At 34.6% G+C, this 23,952-nt stretch overlaps 1 protein-coding gene across 1 annotated transcript in view; it reads left to right on the forward strand.

Annotated features, from left to right (window-relative positions):
* The window catches only part of CFAP47 (cilia and flagella associated protein 47), a 358,571-nt gene that overhangs the window by 143,230 nt on the left and 191,389 nt on the right, over positions 1–23,952 (forward strand). The window contains exons 41-45 of the mRNA XM_075491883.1: positions 1,622–1,698; positions 3,273–3,418; positions 8,932–9,040; positions 9,915–10,141; positions 17,174–17,354. Coding sequence (XP_075347998.1) covers positions 1,622–1,698; positions 3,273–3,418; positions 8,932–9,040; positions 9,915–10,141; positions 17,174–17,354 — 740 coding nt within the window. The remainder of the gene's footprint in view (positions 1–1,621; positions 1,699–3,272; positions 3,419–8,931; positions 9,041–9,914; positions 10,142–17,173; positions 17,355–23,952) is intronic.

A 23,952-nucleotide genomic window follows, 5' to 3' on the forward strand; every position in this document is an offset into this window, starting at 1 on the left:
TGCAACATGAGCCAATTCCTTGTATGCACTTGCACCCGCAGCAATCCTGTGAGCATCAGCATCAGGCACCTTCAAACCGATGTTTGGTTCATCCCCCAGCACCAGCTCTGTCTACCAAAAGTGGCTTCTGAGCACTTGCATTCCACAATCCATTGCTATAAGGTGCTGCTGCATCATTTCTTATCTCTTCAGCAAGGGAAACTTTGCTCCCTTACAGGGAGTTGTTCTGTCTGGCATTTCTGCTTCCAGCCAGTTAGGCCATCTTGCCCTCTGTAGCGGATTGTTCCTTGGTCCTGAATTACTATTGATAAGCAGTTACAATTTGAATTTCCTCTTCACTGCACAGAATTCCTTTCCAGATGGTATTAGATACAGAGCTAAAATTTAGAGTAGAGTTGAAACCATGAATTCTGACTCTGGCATAATGACTAGTAGTATATCCAAGGTTTCCAGTAAAGCACTGGAAATATAAACAGACTTTCCAAAGCCATAGGCTAGAACCTTAATTTACTAGATAATTCCCTTTTTTTAGCATATATGAGCTGCTGATATATTTTCTAATTAAGCTAATAAACATAAAATGTTTGCCTAAGAGTGTATATCACAAAAAAAAAATATTCTAGTATTCTATAACATACAAGTACATACAGGAATTACAATCAATGTTAAAAAAATAATCTAAGTTTAAATGTCTTATTTTTATTGTTTCTAAATGTTAATGTTGTGTTAAAGGTATTTTGACCTCTAGGTAGGCAGATAAAAGTTAATAGATTCAGTTAGCTCTCAGGATGGTACCTAGATAAGGTAATTGAGTTATCATGAATAAAGCAGAATGCTTACCTCTTTTTTAAAAAGAGGAGACTGTTGAGCTAGAAAGAAGGTAGAAAGAGCTAGAAAAAAAAATTGGGCCTTAAAAAAAAGGTTGAGGTAAGAGGAGATCTAGTATCGGAAGTGTGTTCTGATAAGGGTCAAGGAAAGACTGTTACTTTTGCAAATCAGTTTCTGTAAGAAGCAGCAGTCTAAAGACATGTCCACAAGGTCTATGAATGTAAGTGCTAGAGTGAGCACAGTGCATCTGAACTGAATTTGGTTTGCAGATATTTAGATGTATTTCTACAGAGTCGTTTTTTGGGGAAAAATTGGAAAGACTGAAAGGAAGGCAAGTGAGAGCATCCGAGGAATGCAAGGCCTTGCCAATTCATGATGTACCAGGGAATAATTCTTCTTTGCCTATCCCCATAGAATACTGAAATGATAAAGAGAAGAATTGGGACTGAATTTCCCAAAAGGCGTTATTGGGCAGCAGTACTTTTGACTGGCAAAATATAATTGTATTTTTTTTTAACATGGAATCTTTCTTATATGAGTACTGAAGAGATATACAGGTTAATTGAAGGGAGCATGTTCTGGCTCTGCTATAAATATGACTACTAACTTAAGTGGAAGAGGTGGTATTTAACATTATTGCTAGGTAGATAGTTCCAAAATGTGTTTTGTTTTTTTTTTTTCTTGAAAACATTTGCTTTTCCAGTATTTATTCATAAAAAGGGAGAAGCTATCTATTACTAATAGAAATATCCAGCTTTAGTGTATTGCTTTCATTTTTATTTTTTCCTTTTAGTTCTGAAAATAACATATTAAATTGTAAAAATGGTGCACTGCCTGAAGATCCAAATGAAGAGAACAACTTAAATTGCTGTAAGTACCTCTGTACAATACTTCTTGTGTCACTACAGTAGAAATTAGAGTATCTACGTGAGAAAGATTTTGACATCTAAAGTAATTATTATTTATAGGTATGCTCAGTAACTCATTTATAGGATAGTTTGTCTTCTGATATGTTTAATTTAGTGAAATGATCTCTAAGGCTGCACTGTAGTCCTAATGACTTTAGCATTAAAAAAAAAAGGAAATCTATTTTTCTTCTTTAAAGGGCCCATGGGTTGGCTTCATGGAATTCTGATGTGGAGCCTTTGCAGTTTGCCTAATTTATTTTTGAAAATACTCATCAGTAGAGATTGTGCATTTCTTGCTCTTATTTCCTATGAAATGTCAGTCAACTGTTCTGTCAAAACATATGAATCTAGAACTACAGCCTTTTCTGAGACTGTTGAAAGTCCACTTAAGCAAAATTTGTATGATGACCTTATGAAATTAATTTTGTGTCCTTGGAAAATATTGTTGTGTTTCCGTGAAGTCATATGGAAAGCAGTTTTGTAATCTGAATAATCTAGCCCTTCTAGATATATTTATTATTTCATATTCTATTCTGAGATGTGATTAACAACCAACTAATGCACAGTTCATAAAAATAAAAAGTATGTACCTTAAGTAACGAAGTGAGGTATGACTATTGCACCAATCTGTGAATAGCTTAGGAAGGTTTTTATGGCTTCAGTCAGCTTGGAGCCACAGAGACATTTTTGATGGCATTTCAGGTCTTTGTAAACAAAATTATGTTTTCATTTCTTATAGAAGAAAAGGTGGGTGGTGGTTACGCCTTTCTTCAGCTTGGTTCTTGGTGGTTTTGGGGGGGTGAATCAGTTTTATTTAATTGGCCGGAGTTTGGCAGAGGTTTCTTACATGATATTCCCTCATTTCTGTTGCCTGCATTTTCACTTCTATTCTTAAGTCTGTTGAACTTCCTAGAAGGTTAGCCAGCCAAGGTTGAATGAAAATCCAGTTCTAAAGTATTCTGTATTATCAAAATATGCTCAGCAGATGAAAAACATGCAGTGAGAAAGTGGTCAGACACTGCTAGATTCAACTGTAAGATTCTTAGTGTCTTATGAAGAAAGCACTTTGTCAGCATAATACTTTTATGAAAGCGTCACAGAGAAAGCAAGCTTGCCAGTATTTAGTTTTTGTCCATTCAGGAGGATTTCAGGCTATAACATAACATAGTAACTGCCACTGAGAGCAAGATTGTTTGTTTAAATAGTAGTAAACTGTACTCTTCCTGGCAGGAGGAGTACATCCTTTAAAGAGTTTTTTTGATGGTGAGAACTGTCTGTTTCCCCTGGTTTTGTTTCAGTGCAGAGAATAAGAACACAAGTAGTTAGCAAAATGTATTTAAATAATACTGCATGCAGTATTGCAGCACATTTACACAAGTGTAACCATAAATACTGATTACTGATTACAAATGTGCCTTAAACACTGATTACTACAGCAGGCTGTATACAGTATCCTTATATTTAAACTCAGGCAGCTACATTATTTTACAACCTGTGCTGTTGTATCTAAACAACCATTTAAACTTATTTTAACAGCTGACCAATCCAGCCTCCTGCATGAGTTCTTCAGTCCAATGGAAAAACTGTTCTTGGAAGGGAGAGGTTCTGCAGGCTTAGATATTCACTTTCTTCCCTTTAATCTGGAAAAACGTTACTGCACTGTCATTCTGGTTAATGAACTGGTAAGAATAGAAAGTATGTTCTGTGAGTGGTTTTCATGTGATAGCCTAGTCAGTTAAGAATCAGGATATGTTTGCCAATTGTGTGAATAGGGTAAATGAATATACAAACTGGTTATGTATATATTTTAAGGTAATGTTTTTGCATGCATATGCAATTATAAAGATGTGATCTATGCGCTAACTTTTGGAAATTAAAACCTTTTCTCTTTCATTTTTTTGGTTAAAATACAATATTCCTATAATTCTTGGAGGAAAATGTTGCTTAAGAAGTTGGTCAGAGTTTTACATAAGATGACAGGCTTCAGCTAAGAAATTTAAACCAAAATTTACTACCCTTTTATCTCTGCATAATTAGAATTATATGAAATGCTGCAAGTTACTTTTCACTGTAAAATCATTACAAATAAACATAATACTGCAAGGAATGTTACTTTGGTGGCTTTTCTAGGCAACTCAGCCTCAAAACAGATATGGAATTTAAATAATTTGTCTTATGTGGGATCAAGAATAATGCTTTTGGATAAGACATAGGCAGGGAAAGGATAAAGTCTTTATTGTACTGTACTTCTCCCTGTATTTAACACTGTATCTAGGATATGCTGTCAAAGTAGAATAATTATTATTTTCCTTGCTTTGTCTCTTTTTTAATTTTTCTGCTAATCCAAATTCCATTCAATCCTTGTCACCAATGCAGGTAAAACTTTTGAATAGATTGTACAGTAATACTGACTCCATTACCTTTCAGTTTCTCCTGACTCATGTAGCCTGGGTTTTGCCATATATACTTAGTTGAAATTGATTTCGTCAAATTACCAAGACCTGGTTTTGACCAACTTTCAGAGCTTAACATTTGCACTCCAGCTTCTTTGGTGTCCCTGTAATCCTTTATCTCAGTGCTCACAATCTTCTTATTTCTGTGTCTTTAGTCCATCTTTTCACCTCTTTAACCTCTCTGCTGTGTTTTGTCTCTAGCTGTCAATGTTTTTCAACACTCTGTTTTTCTAATCATCTTTTATGTGTTGTTGATCTCAAGGTTTGCATTCTGCTTCTTACTTTCATAATATTACCTCTGTGTTTCAGCTTTCCACTCTGTGCAATTACATGCATCTGCCATTCTCTCTGCCACTTCTTCATGATTTGTAACAATACATCCAAAACTAAATTACTTACTCTTTTTCTCCTGTACATTCTCAGCTTCCATATTTTTCATTACTGTAGAACAAGAGACTCCTGCTAGTGTTTACTGTTTGTATGTTTGATGTTTGGTTTTATTGTTTAACCAGGACTTTGGCTATGCCACCTGGCCAATTTAATTTTAAGGAGCAATTCCTTGCTTTTAAAGGAAAATAAGACTAATGCAATGATGCCCAAGCCTGTCTATCTGACCCTGTTCAATATTTGAAACTACTGGCCATTTTTTAAGAAAGCAAGCCATATGGCTGGGAGTCTTAAAGGGTGTACAGTTCACTTGAGTTTTTTGAAAATTAGCAGAGAGATAGAAAATGGATAGTCTGTCAAAGCTACAGTGAGACAGTGAGCTCATGCCTTATTGACACCAGGGAATCACCCACAAAGAGGCTGTATGAATGTCCCTATGTCAGAGGATAGCACTCTTTGTGGAGGAGATATTATTAGGAAAGAAATAGACATCAAAATGTGAAACCTCAGTAAACCTTTCTAAAGAGCTATGGTGTACACATCTTGAATATTGTGTGCAGTCCTAGTCACCCCAGCAAACAATATAAGGGGGGGGGGGGGGGGGGGGGAGAGAAAAGCAAGGATGATCAGAAGGATGTAGCAGTTTCTTTATAGAAACAGATACTTAAAAAAATTAACTTCCTGTAATTAAAAAAGAGATTGTTAAGGGCCATGATGGGTAAATAAGATTACGAATAGTTTGCAGAACATTAATAGAGCAACTGTGGCAGCATATACAAACTGAACCAAATGAAGTAATTTTTCATACACAATGTTTAACTTATGTAACTCAGCTGTCATAGGACACTTTGGATACTAAAACTGTTAACTAGTTCAAAAGAAATTAGACAAACTCATGAAGGTTAGGTTCATCAGTTTTATTCAATGAAATATTTAGATGCAGTCTCTAGACAAGGAAGACCCTAAGCTACTGGTTTCTGGGAGCAGATCTGAGAAGGATCTTCTTTTACTTGCTACGATTTTATACTCTTTCTTTAAACCTCTTCTATTGGCATTCCCCCTGTTTGTTTCTTTATTAGAAGCAGAAGTATATACCCTGGCTGAGAAAAGGAGGCTCATGCTACATTAGGTATAGAGCCTGAAAACTAAATAATTTAATGAAGAGAAGGGAAATGGAGACATGTTAATGGGAGGAAAGCAAATCTAAGAGATGTGGTCAGAGCTATGGGACAGTTATACTTCAGGTGGAAAGGGAAAAGAACATTTCTGACAGCCCCAGTGGTGCTTCCAACGGTAATGTAGAAACACCTAAATTTAGACACTTAGCTACCAGTCACTGTTCTTAACAAAGAACTAGTTGACCTTATCATAGTAGGAAGCGTTAATGCCTCAGAGAAGCCACTGTTATGTCCTGTATGATAACTTTTTGGAACACCTGGTCCTGTCAGCTTAGCTGAGTAGGTGGGATGGATTTAAAGGCTGCTGAGAGTGCAAAATTTTTGATATGTAGCACTTCAGGTTAGAAAAATTAAGTCCCGTCCACATAATTGTATCATTTGAAAGAAAATGTGGTAAATACCCTAGGGAAAGATGAAACTGCAAGATAGCTAGCATGATTTTAGAGCTGTACAGTAATGGTACAGGAAGAAATTGGCTTGCTTAAATATTGTGTATATGGCTGCAATATTTCAATCATACCATTATCTAATTGACAAACAATTGTAGCTACCATGCTGTATGACAATCAAATGGCTTCATACAATGATGAGACTTGTGTCATTCAAATATGGACTTGTGCTGTATATAATCTAATAAATAATTTAATTTAGCTTTTCTGGAATTTCTTCCTACCTACCTTTCCTACCCTTTTTGACAAATGGACCAAAATAGTAATCAGAGGAAGACTGCTTCTTCATTACAATCAATGAAGAAGGTATTGAGATTCAAATCACTAGTTAGACTTGAATCTGATGAGGAATCCTATCTGTAATTGCATCAACTATATATCTGTAATAAAAGCAAGAAGATACATCGATTCAAGTTTGTTGGCCTACTCAAGTATGTTGCTTAAATTGTTTTGAAATAATCTGTATGTTAACTTTTCTAAGGTTTGAAATGACAGCACAAGTTGTTTATAACATTTCTCATGGATTTGTTTCAATATTTCTTTGTTTTTTCAGAAAAATTGAAACTGACATTCTTCAAATTTTTAGCATAGATCTTTTCAGAGAAGAGATTATATACTGGTTAACATAACTGGGTTGCTTTTTCTCTATATCTTTGTTTCTGAGAGCTAATTTAAATGTGAACCCATGATTTCAATGATAATAATATATTAAGTCATAGTTTAAGAGTGTCAGTCCAGACTTTCACAGCTAAATGTCTACTATAAAAGTAAATGGTTTATTAAGAGAACACTTTACTATCTGTTGTTCTTAATTACTGACTTGCATGGAGAACTGCAAATTCCTAGTAGCTATACATTCTTTTGAAATATCAATTAGCAATGGGATTAGATAAATAGCAAACAGTAGTTCAACAGCTATTTTATTAACTATTTTTGTTAACAGTAAACCCTACAAAATGTTGATGCTGTCCTGTTTGCAACTGATGGAAAATGGAAATATAAAACATTAAAACTGTGGGGATACTAGCTAAACTCTCAAAATACAGTAAAATACCCATTCTGTTCCAAAGCATCAGGAAAAGCCTCAGCAGCAAGAAAACAGGATTTGCATTCTGTGGAGATCAAAAAGCAAAAATTCTTCAAAGCAAAGAGGGAAATGGGGAAGTTTGTTCCTACCTATAAGCATATTGATGTCAGCAATAACAAGAAAAACATTTGATAGTAGAATGGCATCCTAGAAACCAGTACCTTCATGCAATTAGTTGTATATGCTGTGAGCTTGTTAATGGTCCTTATGGAGCCAAAACACTGTGTCAAACAGGAATAATTCCTGTTTAAATTGGTTCCCAGGAGTGGCTATTAGTTTGTGTGTGGGAGACCAATTTTGCTGTAGGTTTCTTTAATCCTTCTCAAGGAAGATTTGTCTGAACTCTTGAATCAAGGAAGGGGAGAAAATGCCATCAAAGTTGAATAGCTTTCCTTCTGCTGGGTCAGAAACATAATTGCAATGTTTTCAGCCTTAACATAAATATCTGACAAAACTATGAATAAGGTAAAATAAAAAACAGGCTTGTCTTATGTTATTGACCAATATTAAAGGGAAAACATTGCATTGGTTGGCAGATGGACTAAATTATATAAATAAATTATTTCCTTCATCTCTGGAATGAAGAATACAAGACAGAATATGCATTTTTAGGGCAGAATTTTACAGAATGTGGTTTATGGAAATAAAGAGATGACCTTCTGTAGAAATTATATCAGTTGTTGCAGCAGCATTTGATCCTTTACCTTGCAATCAGTAGAAGCTAAAGTTGTCCAAAAAAAGTTTGTGGTAAAAAAAAAAGAAGTTATCAAAGCAGTAGTAATATATCTATTAAATCTCCTGCCTGGTTCAGATAGATATATAGGTACCTAATTTAGATATCTTTTAGTTTTGGGGTGTTCTTATTGCGGCCTTTATAATTTGGAGTACTTTTAGTGAGTTTTCTTTTTTTTAAAAATACTTTTCTGTCTTTCATTTGCACCTTATTTTTTTGTTCAACCTATGATTCAAAGTGTTATTTCTCTGCTAATTAATTTATCCTTTCCTCTGTGACAGATTACTATCTTCCTTTGCTCTACGTCGTGTTTATGTGTACTTTCAAGCTTCTGTAGGTTTTCCATTATTTTTGATGAAATAATTAAGATTTGTTAACTTTATTTCTTCTTAACGGAGAATTTGTACATGATGCTAACCTGCCTTGACTTCTGCTCTTTTTTGCTTTCTAGAGAAATGTTACTGGCTCAAAATAACTGTAAACATTTTTTTAAAAGGTTTTTAACAGTGAAGAGCAATGAAGTAAGCTCATGTATATGTTTAAATTATATGTGACTATAACACAAAATTAGAATTCACTTTATTGCTGTATTTATGGATCAGGGTATCCTCATTCAGGTATATTATATGAGGAGGTGGAAAGGATTCAACTTATTCAAATTTCTTTACTTTTCAAATTTAATATTTCCAATTAAAGGTACTTTATTATCATAGCAGGGTTTGAAATGATAATTTTCTTTTATTTAAATATAGTTTTAAAATAATGGCTCTCCTGTATATGTAAATTATTTCACAAGTCAGATCTTAAGTACTATTAGGATATCTTTGGTTTTAGTTTTAATATTTTACCTTCTATTCTGCTCGAGTTGCTTTCTGAATTGTGTGGATGTATATGTTCTTGTGTTTCAGATTGGAGAATTCGTATACCTGATAGAGGGAATAGGTGATATACCTTTGCCTTCAGGATTGCTTCCAATGGATAGTCCAAATGTTTTGCATGTTAGCAGTACATTAGAAGGTAAAGTGAATAGAAGGGAGAAGAGTAAAATAGAGCAAATCATTCTGCTTTGCAAATATTCTTTAGTCCCATGCATTTTTGTTAAAATTAATTACATACATCTGGTAAAAGCAGTTTTTTATAGTGAAGTGTAAGAAAGATATTGCAGTGTAACTATCAGATATTTCTTTTAATGTTGTCCAGTCCATTCTCTTCAGAGCAGCAGCTGGTTGTTAGCTGTCTTCTTCAACTTTCTTGTACTGTTTTCAACATAGTCTATGGAAATATTTTTTCATAATTTCTCTTCTTTTCTGCTGCAGAATATAGGTTGTAGCCAGATGAACCAGCACAAGTCATCTTTACCTAGAATTTTTCTAGTTTTAAAACACATGAGTTTTGTATACAGTGTTGTGATTTGACAGGCAAGCCAATACTTTTTGTCTTCAAACAGCCAGTGATAAACTGCTGTCAGTCCTATTTCAGAAACAGTGTAGCTATTATTTGAAATAATTGCTGGTGGCTTCTTTTGGAGGGGATGCAACATCATCTAGAGGGATAAAACTGTGTCTGTGTTGTGTAGCTACCAGAAAGACTTTTAAAACTTTGATTACCGTCATAATAGTAGAAACACTAAAGTCTGGGGTTTTTTATTAACTATCAAATGTAACTTTTGATTTGGATTTCAGTCTGTGTTAAATTTATTTTCCCATTATGATTAAAAATAAAAAGGTATTACTGGAGTAAATATCATGTACTAAAGTAATAGCATGTAACTAAACATCAAAGGAATTTTGTATTCTGGTTTTTCTTTGGAGATTAGGGATTTTAAATACTCTATGCAGTTATACTAGCAGCTGACAAATGTGGGGTTTTGGCTTTTTTTTTTATTTATCAGGTCCAAGTGCAGTAAAGCCGGTTTTATATTTGAAATGTGGTTTTGCTCAGACTCTTGAAGAAAATCTGAGGATTCCATTGATCAATGAGTCAAGAGAGAGGGCTCTGGCCATTGCTGCACAACAGCAGATGTCAACTATTGAATATGAAAGAAGAAAGATCACAGGGACTCTGCAGAGCAGTAGTGTTCGAGTTGCAACTGCATTGTTAGGGCTGTCCAGAGTAGAGGTGAGAAACACAGTAATCTGTTACTGCAATTATTTAGTTGTTCTTGATTTCTAGGACTGAATTTTTTAAGTTTCAGGAAATAGTGTGAAGTTATGTTTTTTTCACACATTCTGTAATCTGACAGTTACTAATCCCAGTTCCCCTCAAACACTGCAATATTTTACATGTTCATTCTGAAGCTTCTTCCTCACTCCATGCTATTAAGAAGTGCTTCCTTTAAGAAATCTTGGCTGCAGTTAAAAAGAGCATTAACGTTTTACTTCAGTTAGCTTCTGAAAAATACCCACTGCTTAAAAAAGCATTCATACTCTTTGTAATAGATACCTGTATTAGTATCCTTCCTTATGCACATTTCTGTAGGAAATGAAAATTCTCAAACAGGACTTTTTTTTCTTTTTTTTTTTTCTTTTTTTAAGAATAGACTTTGAGAATAAATCAGGAAAGACTTTTTCTTGTCTTGCAATCAATACAAAATAGTTTTGGAAATCCACAAATCTTTATAAGCTATAGCTCCCTACTTATACATCATTCGAACCTAGAGGTATTTTCCCAAGATTTCACCATCTAGAAACAAAAAATCCTCCCAAGGTAGTCTGTTAAACGTTCCAGTAGTACTTGTGAATACATTTATAATAGCCATATTGCCAAAAAAGCAAGCTTTTTTCTCAGGTAGAATTCAAATGTAACCTTCTATGGATGATAGGCACACTCTGGGTTTTAGTTTCCCTTGTGACCTTGATGTTACCTGGCCTCAGATGGATTGCTGGGCAGCTATATATTATTCCAGTTTTCCAGTTAGACTGTTCCCTGTGTATGGTTCACAGTGCTACATGATTCCCAGTACTAAGAGGAAGAGAATTTTTCCTGGTGTCTTGATGTTGCTATATTTATGCCTTTTGTTTACAGATAAGTTTAAAAAGTAATATAAAACAAATTAATTAGGAGAAATGAAAAGAGTAGCTTTAATCTGTTATATGTTTGTAGTGGGACAAGAATTGTAACCACGTAATCTAGACTCAATTATTTTCCTTTTGGATTATAGCTAATCCACTGCTGTGGTAACATTTTATAAACTTTTCATAATTGAAGTCCTTTAGTATCACAGTCACTTAGCAAATACTTGACGAAAGACTTGACTGCTCTGAAGCTGTGGATGTAATCAAGACAACATAATAGGAACACTCTTTGTACCACTAGGTATGCTAAGATCTAATATGAGTTCTAAAATTACTTGTATCATAGAAGAGTGGAGGACAATTAGATTAGTTATAAAATACATAATGATGATGGATACTAACACTGAATAAATTACCATGTGACAAGTGAAACCAATATGCAGAAAGAAGTATTTGCTCCATGTACAGAAAGGCTTATAATTGCTTATGAGAAATAAAATGGAGACATTCTCCTGTATATTGATATAGAAAAGACTTCACACACTAAAACTATCTCAATATGGTAATCCGGTATGCAGATTAAATTCTGAAAAGTGTTCCTAATGATTTTTCATCATAAATTCTTACTTACTGTCTGTATAAAAGTCGCAGTATAGAAATTCTGGTGGCATCTATTGAATAAACTTTTTTGAGGGGGGGCTGGTGTTCTGCAATTAAATTTGGAGCAATTAAATTTTTTCAAAATGGTTTTAGGTTCATTGTCTAAATTGCCCCACCACCAAAAAGATCCCATCCACAGCTCCTGTGGTTTGCTGAATTATTTAGGGTCATGAAATCCTTTGGAACATATATTGTAGGTTAGAGGTAAATCTAGAATCTCTGGAAATCTGTTACTCTCTTTTTGATTTCCTTCCCACCTTTCTACTCACTTCCTACAGGTATAATTGTATTATATAATGGATAGACAGACGGGAAAATGCCCTTATATTATTACTACTTGGTCCATTTTTTTGCCTGTAAAATTGAAGAATAACTAACTAAATAATGGCATGCTTTCCATTCTTATTAAACTGTACATTTTACTGATGTTTACTTAAATCACATAGAAAATAGTAATAAAGGTAGGCTATATTTTTGGAGTCAAACTGGATATGCATATTCATTAACTTGTGCTGCATGTTTTTACTTGACCCATATATACACATGGTTGAAAGTCCTAGCTATTTTTGTACTGTGTTTTTACTGCTTCTTTTCCTTGCTGTAAGAAACAAAGATCTATTTTGATTGTCTTTAATGATTAGAGTTACTAAAAAAATAATGAATTTTTATCTCTTTCCCATAAAAGTTGTTGTGCTGATCAGAATCTATTTATCCTGTTGGGTTTTTGTGCTAAATGGTGTTACTGCTGCACCAGTATTAGATAAAGTGCAATCAGAGTACAGAAGTGACAGTCAAGAAGTCTGAGGAGCTTGGAAATGGACATTCAATGGAAAGGAGCAGGAGTATTAGCTAAATCTTTATTTCTATCTTTTACTTTATAAATTATATTAAAATCAGCTCATTAAACAGTTCTGCTAGAAATAGAATTTTAATAGTTTATTTTACCATCTTGGGCACTGAAAGACTTGCTATCAGCAAGGTTAAGTAGTTAACCTGCCATTCTCTTTCCCTGTGCCCCAAAAGTAACCTCTACTGCCAACACAATCCAAACCATTTGTTAAAGGATTTTTTTTGGTGCTGAAACTTTGGCGTAATTAAAAAACCAAACAAATTTGAAACCAAATAGCATCAAAATTTAATAAAGCAGTTACAGAAGTTAAGTAATGAAGAGATAGGAAGCAAGGATGCTGAAACAATAGGAATCCAAAGGTGCAGATCTCAATATTTAAAGGAAAATGAGAGATTAAAATCAGTAGCCTTATGCTATTTAATTCTATTAGTATACACCTTATAAATATATACAAGGCATAAAAACCCAGAAACTAAATAATAAGCTGTTGCATGCCCATTTCTGACTGTGAATTTTTTTATTGTTTCTAATGAAAAATGTTAGGAAAGTTCTGAATTCTTTTTTTTAAGTATACAGTTATGTTGATTTCTTACCTCCTGAGTATTTCATTAATTTAATTCCTCCTAAAGTATTTTTAGGTAGTAGTGAGGGGAATATAGGGTGGAACTCTGTGCCACTGTCAAGGTTGGGACTGGCATTATTGTGAATAATTACAAATTGCCTTTGTTAATGATGAATAAGAGAAAGCGGTAGGTGGGAAGTTTAGGTGAACATAGATAACAATGGAAGAACAAGGGTATCTGGAAAGAAAGGGGAGAGAACGTGGAAGAAGAACATAGCTTGTTTAGATTGAAGTTGCTAATGGTGGCAAATAGAGGGAAGTGAATAGAAGAAGGAAGGAAATAACAGAATAAGTAGAATTCGTTGACTTGGGTATGCGAGGGGAAGGATGTTGCAGTCAGTGAAGTGAAATTCAAAATAACATGCCACAGTTTTCCTTTTTTCTAGAATCTACCTAAATAGGTACAAATTACACCCAGTGTCCAGATACAGGGCTCTTTCTTCATAGTCGGAGATGCCAGTAATCTCTGTGTGTAATTAGACATTATGATAGGAAAGAAGGAGAAGTCCTGTTCTACAAGAATCCGAAAACTAAAGCTTGCACTTCCCACTGTGTCCAGATGTGTCCTCATAGTTAAGATGTAAAAAGTATTTACTTCGGCTCCATTTTGCCTCCCTTCGAATGGATGGTTCATCTGAGGGTGGACACCAGATCTCTGTATCCTTAGCCATATTCCAGCTGTTAGGACACTGTGCATTTTCTTTCTATCCTGCTGTCCATATGACTAAGCAACGTTGAGTATTTTTATCTTAGTACATCATGGTGGCAGTGACGAGTTTTAGTTTTGATCAATGGAAAGTGAGCAGAGACGTTGTGCACTCAAAGCTGTGGCTTCTGCTGCTTGGCTGATATGACAGAATCTCATCCTACATCTGTCCAGCTCTGATCTTCAAAGTTTGTGCTCTTCAGAGTCCCCCAGGATTCAATACAGATTTTGTGATCTTCCATGTGGTGATGGAAAAGTTGTAAGCTCAGTTTGAACAATTTGCTTTTTTAAATATAGGTGGGGGTTTTTTTTTGAGAAAGAATCATGGTGTCCTTGAAGAGAGAAGATACTGTAATTAAAAAGTTACATTAGATATGTTTGAATGGAATGAACTTTTCACAAAAGGATCTGTGGTCAGATTTAAATTTGTCAAAGTTATAACTGGGACCAATGTCTTTTATATTACATCACTTATCTTTTGATATGGGATTAAGGGAGATAGCAAATATGATTGATCACAGGGATTCTGAGAGATTGAGATAATAAAATTCTTTTATTCATGAGGAACGGTTTTAGAAGTTAATTCCTGGAAGGAAGAAATGGGGCTAAATTAGGATTTGGAAAACAGTAATATGCAAGGAAAGAGTAAGGTGCCTCAGCACTCTGTAATAGAATCTGGCATCCTTTATACATAGAAAGTGCAGATGCTAAATCTAAGAAAATACCTTGGAAAATCAATCAGTCTTTGAAAAAAATCAAAATCAAAAAATCAATTATATACCCTCCAATCCTTTTCTGAAAAATTATTCTAAAAAAGAAATTAATTCTGAGAACTGAATGCAAATACTGTTCCTAACTGGTAATAACACTTCCATACTTGGAATATCATGAACCATTATGTTGATGAAGTACATGTTGGAATTTGTCTTATTGTAGCACAGCAGCCTTAGACCTGCAATTGATAATGAGAGCTAAAAAATATTAAATTCTGTTTAACTCTCACTGCCCTGAAAAATACTAAAAAGGAGAGCAGCTGCAACATTTATCTGAATTGTGTTGGACATTTTCTCTTTTCTTGGAAATGTTACCCTTTGAGGAAACATGGTTTAGTCTTGTGTATGTTTGCAGGATTTTCTTTTCCCCTTTCAAAAAGATCTAGGTCTCTCATTAAAAATATTTTCATCCTTTACTCTTTGACAAGGTACCAGGAAATATTTGAAATGTTCATAGACTATGTAATATTAACCAGCTGTCTTTTTTCCTAACATATCTTTAAAAATGAGATAGCTTGAACAAGGATCTTAAAATGAAGTACTTCAGTGATTTTTTAAATCATAAGATATTTCTTCAAGATAATTATAATTATAGTTTAGTGATTCACCAGAGGTCATCTTACAATCATTTTGTCAATTAAGACATCCCAAAACTTTTAAATCATGTTGGATTTTTATTTTAGTGTTGGAAAATAATCTAATTACCAAAATCAGGTGTAGGTATAAATCTATATTTGAATATGCAGAAGGTCAAAGTCAAATTTAAACTGGAATACATATGTAATTCTTTTGGTTTGGAACTTCCCATTACAAGTGAGAATGAAATATATTTCTCCCACTGCGAAGTCTTCTGTCATTTCAGTCCTATCAGAGGGAAATGGAACTTGTTATTAATATAGCAACTGAATTATTAGCACCTATTGATTTTTTTATTTATTTTGGTGTGAGAGAGAGAGAGTACTACCGGTGAACTTCCAGTCTTGCATGATAGAAATTAATAGTGAGTTCAGGTTTTTAATTCACATAATGAATCTTCTTCTCCCTTTTGTAAATTATATTTGCACCATACCAGTGGTGCAAATACAGTAAAAAAAGAACTATGTTAATGTTTTGTTTTGATGAATATTTTTTTAGTCTGATACATCTGTCCAGTTGTGCTTCACAGAACAAGAATCTTGAATAGTAAGCTGTTTCTATATTTATTGTGTCAAAAACCTCTATTAGCAACTAAAGCTTAACAGGTTCCAAAATTCTATATGTACTTTCTGTTTGACACCATATTGACACTTTGGATGGATAGATTAATGGTCAAAACAAAGGAATGGCAGAGTGTAGGTCTGCTTTCTAAAACTGCCAAAAGAATGTGAGTTTTGTCTTAAACAAACAAAAAAACCAAAACAAGAAAAGACAAACCACCAACCCAAAGCAGAACCCCAACCCAGTTGATTTGAACTGTAATTTGACCATATTAACCTAGTAATCCTTAAGAACAATCAACTTTCCTTTTAAATTGTCTTTTTGAATTCCCACAATGGATCTCCATTCCTTGTCCCATTGCAATATGTACTGTGATACCTGCTGTTCTGGCATTATTTAAAACCAATAGGCTTTGAGAATAAACCAGTTTTCCTAGCACAAACTGAATATTTCTGTATTTATCTCCTCCCTAGGTTTGCTCAAGATAATTCACAATAGTCATTAATTCAAAGACTTGTCTATAAAACAGATGCAACTAGTTTCAGATTTTAAATTTGTTCAACTTACAGTTAATCTTGAGCATTGCAATTATACTGTGTTACTGGATTGAAAATGGCAATTTTGAACAAGTACTGTATTAAACCATTGCATTATTTCTGTAATGCTATCTTACAGGAGTCAAATTTAGTTCATTAAGGGGTTTAGATGCCTATTTTGAGCTTGCCTTTATGTACTGTGCTAATCCTTTACTAATATGTTTCATGCTGTTGATTAGCGATGCTTTTTACCAAGAGGAGGAGCTTATTTTTCCCTAAAATGAATTCTAAATACTTTGATTTCTAAAATATACTGTCAACATTAAAGTATCAAAGTTAGCTCAACTAACTATATAGTTATCCCTTGCAAAACATCAAAATAATTTTTCCTTTTCATGCTTTTTATTATTCAGAAACTTTACAAAGTAAAAGAAGAAACATCTGTCTACATCTGATACAAAATACATTTTTCTTTTCATGTTTTTTCTCCCTTTTCTTGCCTTCCCTGAATACCTATAAAGGCTTGCAGAGTGGTTTCTGGGTAGGAGGTGGTTTTACTGTAAATCTCAAAATGCATTTTTCTTAAATGAAAGTTTCAGATGCATGATGCCTAAAAAAATTGTACAAGACAGTTTTTATTTAGCAGGATCTCTCTACAATTTCTATATAACTTGCCTAATTACCAATTCAGTTTTAGAATTATACCCTTAAGCCTGTATAATTTTACATTTCTTAACCTGAAATTATTATGAGATGATTGTTCATATGTATACATTATTCCTTCACTTGCAGAGACATGCACTCCTGAAACCTCGTAAATTCCCCCCAGAACTGAAGTATGTGGATTACAGTGTAGAGGTGAGCATGCAAGAATTCTTTGAGGTTCCTGAGAAGTTCTCTATTCCAGTGTTGGCATCAAGCAGAGTTAATTTGGAAGTTCTATTAGCAAAAGACTTTTCACCTCAGAAAACAGGTAAGAATAGTCTTAAATATGGTGAATTTGTTTTTTATTTTCTCTAAGAGAATCTGTCTTCTCTCAGATAATAGGCCTGTATTCTCTCAGAGAATAAGGTTTTCCTAAATAGATTCAGAAAATGATCTTTCTCTCCATTCTGCTATTGATCAAATCCTCAGCTTTGTCTTTGTCATCACTACCCAAGTTCTATCTTATTAGCTCAAAACAATGCTTTCCACTTGCCCTTGGTTTTCTCAAAGGCACACAACCACAGGAGACCTGCTCTAAGAAATTTGTTTGGTTTGTTTATCTGACAGACCCTGAATTTGTGCTCATTTCTCACTTCCACTTCTCATCCAGCACTGATCTGTGCTTACATTGTGCCACTTATACCACATATCTTTTCTTGTTTGCCTACTCCTCAGTCAGACAGAGGGAGTTGTCCACTAATTGTACACTGTTTTCTCCCTGTCCCTCATAAACAAAAAGTTGTGCATTAGTCCTCAGAGTGATCTTATCAGCTTTGGTCAGTCTCTGTTGCCTCTAATTTTTCTATTATCTTAAAATTTATACTGAAATCTTAATTGCTTTCTTTTTTGCTTGGCTTTCATTGTGATCCCTCCTTTGCTAGTTGATTTTTTTTAAAAAAATGCTTTATTTAAACCTATAAAGCACTCTAGGTTGCATTTCTTAAAAGAGCTTGAGCAGCTGAGGGAACTGGGGTTGTTTAGCCTGGATAAAAGGAGGCTGAGGGGAGACCTTATCGCTCTCTACAACTACCTGAAAGGAGGTTGTAGCGAGGTGGGTGTCAGTCTCTTCTCCCAAGTAACAAGTGACAGGACAAGAGGAAAGGGCCTCAAGTTGCACCAGGGGAGGTTTAGATTGTATATTAGGAAAAATTTGTTCACCAAAAGGGTTGTCAAGCATTGGAACAGGCTGCCCAGGGAAGTGGTGGAGTCATCTTCCCTGGAGGTATTTAAAAGAGGTGTAGATGTGGCGCTTAGGGACATGGTTTAGTGGTGGACTTGGCAGTGTTAGGTTAATGGTGGGACCTGATGATCTTAAAAGTCTTTTCCAACCTAAATGTTTCTATGATAAAATTTGTGTTTATATTTACCTGCTAGGGAATGTGTACATGGTTATATCAAAGCTAACGTAATGTCCCACAGTTATCTGATAACGACACAAATAATTTTTTGTTTTTCTACTTAAAATGAAAGTAGTAGTTTCCTTAGCAAATTTAGTAAAGACTTGAATTATAGTCAGTCCACCAACGTGAAAAATCCATAGGTTGGTTTCATCACTTCTTTTCTTGATCAATAGAGTCGTTCAGCATGTTTCTGCAGTTCACTTCTCCAAGTGTCATTGGAATCAGTCATGTGCTTTCATGGTGTATGTTTGTTTTCATACTTGGTGTATCCCTTGTGGTTTTTGTTTCTTTTCTGGAATAAAAATAAGGAATTTCTTGATTATTTCTGACAAGTCTTTTTGTTACAGATTCATTCAACTTAGATTACAGTATCTGTGCTGTAAAACATTTTAGGGTGTCACTGGGCGTGTTTTTAGGAAGATGACAATACTTATTGCAGTATTAGAAGCAAAACTAGCCTGATGAGTAACTACAGGACTAGCAGTCAGTAGAAGTTGTAGAACAGATGTAACACAGGTTGGAAGCTGAAACATTTCTTGAATGACAGGATATTTAAATACTAGTTAAAATCCTTTTGTTGTCAAGTTAAAAAATAATTGCCTGTGTTTGTAATAATTGACGTAAAGGTGAACTAAAAAAAGTCATAATGACTTTGTTGAGTGGTGCAGGGGATTCTTTGGATTGCACTCTAGAAGAGGGAAATACCAGCTGGGGGAGAGAACAAAATCTGCACACACAAATCTGATAAGGACATAATAAGACCTTCATCATGATCTCAGAACAAAAGTTGTTAACTGACCAGATGGCAGGTCACCATTGCTTAGCAACTTCTCAAATGATTTTTAAAGTTGAAATGTGAATGAACATATCTGAAAATATTAGAATATTAATTGCTAAAATGTAGTGAAGAAACTACATTACAGTAAGGAAGTGGTTATTTTTCTGTTAGTTCATGCTGCTTCTTTATCCATCAAAGGAAATTATAAAAGTATCTGAAAGAGGGAAGTAAGCAAGGCAAAGTCAGAAACTAAATCATACTGCAGGGAGCATGATCTTTTTGATATTTATTTTTTCTTTCTGGGACACTTAAATAGTTACATGAAAGAGTAGAAATGTCAACATGATGCAGAGAACTAAATGGGGCTTTGGTAGTGAATTCAGAGGTGGTGAGCTAAAGAACAGCTAAAAAGGGAAGCTGAGATAACCAGCTGATAGCATGAAAACAGGCAAAGATGTGTTCAGTGCAAAGACAGTGCCACCTGATTCAGTGTATTTGTTGTGCTAATGAGGAAACACAGGAATATTCACAGGCACTTAGAAAATCTAATATTGTGACAGAAGTCCCCAGGTGGTGTTCCTGTGGATGGAGACAAAACATTGGTCTCATCTGAAAATTTTGTTAACTTCATTATCTGAAGAAGAAGCAGTATTTTAGCCATGGTGGTAGCTTTCCTTAGGGTGGGAGTAGCTGCTTCTTTGAACAAATGACAGAGTGCTTAGATTTATGAAGAAAAACAAAGGTGGAAGAAAGCTAACTGAAATCAATCCTCGTATCAGAATTTCTTAGAGTGCAGTAGCAGGAAAAGTGTCCAGCCAATATTTTAAGAACTCTGCCAACAGGGAATTAGAAGGTAAAAATCAATGCCACTCAACATATTTTCTTGTAAAATAGATCTTGTTAGATAACCTTATTACATTTTTGGTAGTATTACAGATCTAATAGATAGAAAGAATACAATATGTTTATCTTACTTCCAGTACGACATCTTGATCAAAACCCAAACCATATACTTGCATGGAGCTAAAATAATACATTGGCCAGATTGAAAACTTTAGCAAATTTTGTTGTTAATTCGTTGCTGGAGAGTCATCAGAAAGTGAGCCCTCAGGAATCAGTACTTGTTGGACAATGTTAACTACTTTTCATCAGTAATTTAGATGATTATATAAAGTCTTTGTTGAGTTAGCAATGACCCAGATATTGTGAAAGAATAGTTAGTTGGAATTGCTGCATAGTTATAAACTATGTATTTTAGTGCAACCAAACAGGTAGTAGTGTATCTGAAACAGAGTCTGCGTGCTAGACCAGGTAAGAGGCTGGTTTTGGACAACAGTTGTTAGTGAAAAGGACCGACAGTCACACAAAATTATTATCTCAGTGTGAGCTCTTTCTTAATGCTGAAATGGCCAATGAGATCTACAGATAAATTAGAAGTGTCGTGAGAACTGGGGAGATGGTCTTGTCTCAGTACACAGTATTGGCAGAAGAGCTAGTACAGAAGTGAAGGGTCTGATGTCTGTAAGAAGTTTATGGAAATGCTGAAAGAATTTGAAAAAGACAAACCACAAAAATATTCCAGTGCTAGAAAATAAAGTTTAGGACAAGAGCAACCCAGTGATCACTTTGAATTCTCTGTGCCTGCCAAGCAGTTCAAGCACAGCCCCTATAGGGTGTCAGTGTTATGTGACCCACGGAGTTTGTACTTACTGCATGTGGAAGGAGATCATCTAGTAAGTCTGCCATTAGCAGAATGCCTAAGGATACAGTATAAACCTCAGCCCAGCTCTGTTTCATACTGAGATTGTTAGGAATCCTTTGGTCTCATCTGTGCATTGAACTACACCTTGAGTATCCCCGTCCTCTTAAAGCTCCTCTTGATACGCAGAATGTATCCTGTAATTCTTTGCTGTGTAAAAATTTTGGTATGTAAGAAGATCACATCACATACCACAGTGATTGTTCACCATTGTCTCAAATAGGATCCTTAGGAGCTTTAGTCTCTCTGGATCATCAGAAGTAGCCTGGGAAATAATTCAATCCCCATATATAGCTCAGGAGAGAGGTAATTGACAGTAAAACTTTAATGCTTTATAAACCAAAGGATAGTGGATTGACCATTTAGAAACTCGTGTTAGGCATAATTAAAATTGAAATAAGTTGCCCTTTTCTTAGCGGTGTGTTATTAAAGAATGAAAAGGCTAAAATGTCAAGTGGAATTCAAATAATGGCTCCAGATTTCAAGCAACAGAGAAGTAGCATCCAAAAACAGCTCCATGATTCACCAAACTAAGAAGTTGCTGGTTTCCTTGGATAAAGCATCCATAGAAATGCTTTTACTATCTTGCCTCATCTGTCTCTGTATGTGCGTGTTTCCCGAGCAAAACCAGTACAAGTTACACTTGGTTCAAGGTTTTAGCTAATGGATTCTATCCCTTTGTTTTCCCATCTTTCTCCCACCCCTTGCTGTAATCCCTTATTAGTCAGGGAGCCATTCCTTTTGTGGTTAATGATAAACATATCACAGAAAACATATCACAGTATCTTTTACCTCATTCTCTGGTCAGAATTGAGATTCAGAAGATTCACTGAAACCTGGAGTCTGCCTAGAAGAAGAACATGTGAATAGACACCAAAGGCTTCAAGCTTACTTGACAAATGAAACCTTTAGGGGTCAGGATGCACATATGTGTTTTAGGTTTTCATCAGTGAACTCTGACATCTGCTTGCATGACTGTCAGTGTCAAGGCTTATCTTTGTCTTTGGTGCGGTCTTGAGACCATTGCATTTGTGAGGGTTAAGAACATACTGATTCTCTAAAGCCAGTAATAGATTTGGTGTTGGCAGTGCCTGTTTCTCATCACCACAAGATCTGGGATTAAGACAATGACTTCCTTTCATTGTATTTATTTTATTAATTTTATTTTATTTATGTGCGTATTTGGACTTGTCCCATGCTGTGACTGGAAGAATGTTGTGCTGTCCCAGTGTCACTCCCTGTCTTCCTTCTAAAGGTGAAAACACAAGAAACTTTGAATAGAGCGGTTTTATGGCTCAGAGTTGTAACTTGATAAGCATCCATCTGCCTTCACAAATTCTGTGCACCTTTAGGATCAAACAATAATTTAAAATTTAGGACATTTTGCTGTTATTTTGTAAAGATATATGTTTTAAAACTTTTTAATTTAGTTGCCAGTGTCACAGATTTTTTAATGCATATATATATTTACAATCTTGATAATTATTATTTTTTACAGTTTTGTCTAAAGATTTCCTGCCATGTGGTCTTAATTTATAGAACTGTATCTGTATAAAAGAACATGCTCTTCCTGCAAGTAAGGAGCATGTTTGACAAGTCAGAGCTATTATATTATCTTTGTTTAATAGAGTTTATAAGCAGTTCATCTGCTTTCTATTTGCTGCTCCTGTCTAGCAGCACAACACCAATTACGGTGGGGAAAGAAGGAAATGTCTATGGATTTTTGGGTAAAACTGTGAAAACCAAAACAAAAATCTATCCTATTTGTCTTTTCAGCAGTTTATGAAAGATCAGCTTTAACTAAGTTTTAACTAAGCAGAACAGCTTGCTCGGCAGTTTGGTTTATTTGAACAACATGGTTTTTATACTAAATAATGTTATGTATCAAAGATGAAATAACATAGGTTGAAAGGGGAGGAAGGGCTTTGTTTTGCAAAGTGAAGTCTCTGGAAAAGTTTGAGAAATCTGCAAAGTAGCAGAGTACTTATCTCACAGGCTGAACTAAAGCTTTCAGCCTTATTTCCCACTCTGTGTTTTTCTGACTTCAGCTCCCTCTCACTCTTTCATTACGGAATTTTTTGGAAAATTTTGAAAAACAAGGATCCTTGAATGCATAATTGGAAAAATACAGTGTAGGTATTGAAAAGTGCTGTTACTGTTTTATGAAGGGGAGAGTATTACTGGAACATCACATCCACTTCTGGTTTCCATACTTCAGAAGGGAGGTTACAAATGAGGAAGGGTTCAGGGAAGTGTTATAGTAATTATTTCAAGGTCTTGAAAGCTTGAATAGCTTGATCTCTCAGTGATCTCTGAGGGAAAGAGGTCCTGTTCAGGTTACCTGTAAGTACTTAAAAAGGGAGAATATGTCTGACTGTAAAAGGCTCTATGCAGAAAGCATAGCGCCTTCTACATAACATGGAGATTTGTAATGAAACAATTTATGATACCTGTAAAATGATGTGAGGTTTATTAAATACTGACACAAACTCAAGAGAAACAACAATCTTTCTATCGCTTAGTCTTATAAAAAAGAAAGTGGAAGCTTTCCTAAGATACACACTTTTGTTCCAACTGTCAGGCTAGGGCTTAATATAAGATTTATTTGGTGAAATTCTAATGTTAAGATAAATGTCCAATAATATGCTTTTGATATTAAAAGTGAAATAAACATTTGATGCAGTCAAATTATACAAACAGGGGAAGAAGAATAAAATACTTAAAAGCTAAAATTGCACAAAAATAAATAGAACTATACATTTTTAGACATCAAGTTGAAATAAATGAAGACTGAAAAATCAAAGCTAAAGTGAAAATTAGTTGAATGATTAGGGAAGAGAGAAACAATTTTACTCTGGAAGATGGAAGTTGGTTATCAGATTTCTGAGTATTCATAGATTATTTGCACCAAAGTTTAACAAAAATTAAG

Source organism: Mycteria americana, chromosome 1 (genome assembly GCF_035582795.1).
Source record: "Mycteria americana isolate JAX WOST 10 ecotype Jacksonville Zoo and Gardens chromosome 1, USCA_MyAme_1.0, whole genome shotgun sequence".
In the NCBI taxonomy this organism is placed as follows: Eukaryota; Metazoa; Chordata; class Aves; order Ciconiiformes; family Ciconiidae; genus Mycteria; species Mycteria americana.